The 4,828-nt window shown below is 44.4% G+C and overlaps 1 protein-coding gene across 1 annotated transcript; it reads left to right on the forward strand.

The window, feature by feature from the left end:
• The first annotated feature begins 1,804 nt into the window (after positions 1-1,804).
• On the forward strand, positions 1,805-4,340 carry LOC108004578 (DNA ligase 1). The gene has a single exon (XM_017067518.4). It carries the CDS (start codon positions 2,102-2,104, stop codon positions 4,160-4,162), a length of 2,061 nt encoding a protein of 686 aa, XP_016923007.2. The 5' UTR covers positions 1,805-2,101; the 3' UTR covers positions 4,163-4,340.
• Positions 4,341-4,828: the final 488 nt, after the last annotated feature.

The raw sequence follows: 4,828 nt of genomic DNA on the forward strand, positions 1-4,828 counted from the left end.
TTTTCGAAAATATGCGTTACAATTTCATTTCATTCCATTTTTTATTGAGGATCAATTTTGTGAGCAATTTTAATGTTTAATATTTATTTAGGATTCTAGTGGTTTCTAGAAAGGTGTCCCAAAAATGCTCTTTTAGACACAAATTCAAAGACATTGATGTATTTATTTTAAAGTGGTATATCTAATTTGTTGTTAGAGAATTACTCTTATTGGTTTATACATATTTAAGAAAACTGGTACAAAAAATGTAAGTCCCGCTTTTGATGGCATGTGATGGTACCTAATAAGCTGATGGGTGGAAGCATTATACTGGTAAGATTTTTTAGCAAGCTATGATGAATGAAAGGTGGAGTTTGTTAACCCTATTATACTAATAAAAATATTTTTAAAAAATTTTAAATACATTTTTACCCGTATAAATAGGCTCCGAAAATCGTAGGTTTATAACAAGCATAGAAAAGGATACGTGTTTGTATTTGGCCTGCTTTTCCAAAACTCCAACTGCAACACCCTCGACGAGCAACAAGTATATGCCCCTCTACAAAGTTGTCCATTCGATATAGGTTCCTGGGCTCACAGTAATTGCAAGCCCTTCAAGTGCCGAAACCCCCCTTTTCTCCGCCCCTGGAAATGCAACTGCAAACTGCAACAATTGGCGTCACGCTTCGCTGGCCGTTTGCATACGGCCAGAATGAATGAATGAATGAATGGATGGATAGAGAAAACAGGACAGAGAACCGAGAAATGGGAACTGGTAACTGGTAACTGGGAACTCGGAAAAGGGAACCCCATATACGTATATGTACGATGCTATGGTATAGGGCTGATTGAAAGATTATTTTGCACTGATAACGCTAAAAACGTATGGATGGATGGCCCAACCACCAATTTTCAACTGGCAACTTGCAACTTGCAACTTCCAACTGGCAACTGGCAACCACCGACAAACAAACAAACAACAAAAGTCAAATAGAGCGAGGCAAGAGCGGCACTAAAATTGCTGTTCGAAAATTGTTGCGCTTTGGGTTTGCGTGTTTACAATTTTTGCATTTTTGCATTCATTGTCCGCCTCTGATGTCTGGATGTCTGATGTCTGCGGTGGTCGTCATCGTCGTCGTCATCAATTCGCAATGCATTTCCCACAGACCAGCGACCATCATCATTAATAATATTGAAAAGCCCTAATTACGGTTAAGTGGCCCAAACGAGGCAAAAAAAAGAGATATACACATATAGAAGAAGGAGAACCAGAAGAGGGGCTTCCGTATTGAACTTTGCAAAGGGTTCGGTTTAGTTTTGGGTTCCCTACTCCCCTCGGCGTTACTGAAGCGGATCATCATAATCATCATCAGAAGAACTGAGTGTGTGTGTCTTCTCGCTCATTGCGTAAATCATTTTTCCCACCCCTAAAACAAGACTACTCACCTGCCCAAGGTGCACTGAAAGTTGCAGGTGCATCAACCTACCATTCCTGACCTACGACTGACGACGACGTCCCTCGATGGTTCTTAATGAAATCATTTATAATTTTTCCTTACTACCCCGACTTTGGGCCATGTCTTGCGGTCAATGGTTCGAAGGTTTTCTTCCTTTCCCTTTGGGTTTCAGGTACTCCATATCGTAGGACCTCTGCCCCGTTGAGTTTCTTGAGTGTGTTTTCCTCATTGATAGGGGATAGTTTTGGTCTTAGCACGTGGCTACTGGTGGGTCACCTGCTCAACGAGCTCAGCGGGCTCAGCTGCCCGAGGGATCACTCCTAATGACTAGCCCCCCACCTCAGTAGCCATCGAATTATCAAACAGTTAGACCCCATAACACTTTGTAATATATATTTTCCAAATGCTTTTAGCATATCTTGGTAACTTCCGGTAAACGCAAGAACTTTCATTTTTACAGCACACTTCAGAACCTAAAGACAGAAAAAAACAAAAAAAAAAAGTTCGAAAACAAAATTACTAAACACACACAAAACAATACAATATCACAGATATAGAACCGAAGTCAAGTAAACCAGAACAAGAACCTTTCGGCCCCAGTTAAAATTAATTGTTCTCGTTGCCATCATCATCTTGATATCAATTTTCCATTTCCCGGAAGAGAAATGCAGCAGAATATCTGGAGTTCACCGCAGGTGGGTGGTTCTGGTGGTGCCTTGAAGGCCCTGGCCCGGAATGTGGCCAATCATCTGAAGCTGAACAGGAGCAGCATGAAGCGGGTGGTGGCCCAGGTGGTCGCCGAGCATCACACCTTGGGCGAGGTGGCCGACTACAAGGGCCACATGTACTTTGCCAAGCCGGATCGCTTGAATTTCCAAGAGCTGATCGCCCAGTCCAAGGAGGCCTTCGATGATCTCCTGCTCCACGAACCGCGATTGGCGAAACGAAGAGCTGCAGTCCGTCAACGTTCGAAGAATACAGCCTCCTCAAAGGTAAATCTACAGATGAAAGTGTCACCACCGCAATTGAATAGGGTAGCGAAGAAAGCTCCATTGCCCAAGAAGACTGATCCAGCGGTGAAGCCTTCGTTGCCCAAGAATCAGCGTCGCAGGAAGAGCTCCACCACCATTTTCCAGCTGGCGGATGCTGGTCGTCGTAGTCTAAATGGTGTCATTATCGACGACACGCATTTGCCGCACGATGGTGAACAGCGGGAGATCCTCTTGCATGTTCCTTCGACGCTAACCAGGCGTTCTCGAAAGCGTATCCGATCGGCAGAGAAGAATCCTCAGCAGAAAACGGAAAAGGATCCGGCTCAGAAGAATGTAAAACCGAAAAAGGACCAGGCCCAAACCGAGCCAAAGCCAACTATCAATCAAAAGAACCAAGAGGTGCAGACGAATCAACCGCCAAAGAAGCGTCTTCCGCAGAAGAATCGCCGCAAAGAAGTCAAGCCAAAGCCCCCGCAAGAAAAGAAAGATCACCAAGATCAGGAACAGCCCAAAGAAAAGTCGCCACAAAATTCAACTCGATCGGTGTCACCAGCCAAGAAGAAGACATCAGCGCAGAAAGTGAGCCCACCAGCTCGCTTGAGAAGATCTCAAAAAAGAATCATTAACAGGGGTCACATCTTCTATAAACGCATGAAGGCAGGCGACAACCAAAGCTCACCTCGCAGATCTTCGGTTAGAAAAAACACAGTTCAGAAGACCACCACCCGGTTGAAGCTAAGGCCCCTCAAGAAGACTCTACCTTTAATGCGAAGAACCTATGAGAAACCCTGGCTAGTAAGACGCTCGAAAAGAAGACGCCTTTCTGGAGGATCCCAAATGGCCAACCAGAAGAATAAGAAAAGCCCAGTGAAACCGCAAAAACTGGATAAAATAGATGTGGAACGGGAGGAGAAGACGGAACCATCAGCGAGGAGCAGTAAGACGGAGCCGAAGAAAAGCTCTTCGAAGTTGAAATCCAAGAGATCGTCCCACGTTGGGCGCCAAATGCGCAATGTGAACTTTCCCTGGTACACTCCCTATCAATTTCAAGGTGCTGCCGGAGCAACCCAGACACCCAGCAAAGGAGTTGGCGTACCACCCTTTCAGTTACTAAGAGAGAAGAACCGTAAACTCAACCAAAGACTGTCGGTTACCCAACCAATACCCCAAATTCGACGGGGTCCCAATTTCACCAGTCGCCAGAGGCACAATCGTCAAATGCAGGAGCGTCTGATGAGGGATTTGCTGCGCGAAGAGGCCATCGATGAGCCGTTGAGCAATGGATCGGGAGTATTTCGACGATCTCGCGGGGGTTGGCAGGCCCCAAGGCCCAAGGAACCCATAGAACAGACCACAAGAAGCCCTACCTCTAAACCCCATATCAAATCCGAACCCGAGCAGCAGGATCATCGTTCTGTGGAGCGCGTGAGCTCGCGGATGAAGCGTTTGGCAAACGACAGACGCTACCGCCAGCCCATCGCCACCAGCGAGCGGATCATGATCCCGCCGCCAAAGATTATCAATAATAATATTCCGAATCGTCCCCGTTCAAGTCCTAGGATCCGTCGAAGATTCCGTTCCGTTCCGGTGGATAGCAGCCTGGGCAGCATCGCTCTGATGGGTCAGCCTCAACAGTCGAAGCAAACTTTGACCCCAGCCAAACGTCATCTGACCATTGCCTTTATGAACAAGAGATCGGAACGCTCCAGTCCAGCTGTCCAGCACTGGAAATAGGTCTTCGAATACCCCATTCATTTTGATCAGTTAGACGGTTGAATTGCACACAACCCACACATCCATTCTTTGGCACTCACTTTTCCAACGATGCTGGATTAACTAACCATCGATTCTGTTTGTTTATTGGAGCTAAATAAATTATCAAGTTGGAATGCCGATTGCATGGCATTATTCCCATATTGAATATGCTTTATAAACATCCTAATTTTGTCAATTTATTCTGGGTTTTTTATAGTTTATAGATGGTTGATTCAAATTCTGAATCTCATATTTTTTGACAAAGACCAGAACCATATTTTTCGCCCTAAGAATTACGTTTTTTGGCTGCCATAATAAAAATAAAAGTCAGAATGAGGAGTGTCATATCTCGTTGAACTCGTTGTTTAATTTCCAATCCATTAGCATTAAAAGCTGAAATTTTTTAACTTTTCACATTTTTTGCAAAAATTGCGAAAATGGGTAAAAAATAAATATTCCTTAAAGTGATTGGGATCGATAGCATTTGTAGCAAGCTCCTCAAAACAGTCGGTCTTTTGGCTGTACGCCTTGGTTTGGCTAAACTACGACTGAAAACCCACTAAAAAATGTATTTTTGACCAAAATCTGAATTCAATTGTAACGAATCATATATTATATATGAGTCGAGTGGAATATCGAGTTAAT

The sequence above is a fragment of the Drosophila suzukii genome, chromosome X, assembly GCF_043229965.1.
Source record: "Drosophila suzukii chromosome X, CBGP_Dsuzu_IsoJpt1.0, whole genome shotgun sequence".
NCBI lineage: Eukaryota > Metazoa > Arthropoda > Insecta > Diptera > Drosophilidae > Drosophila > Drosophila suzukii.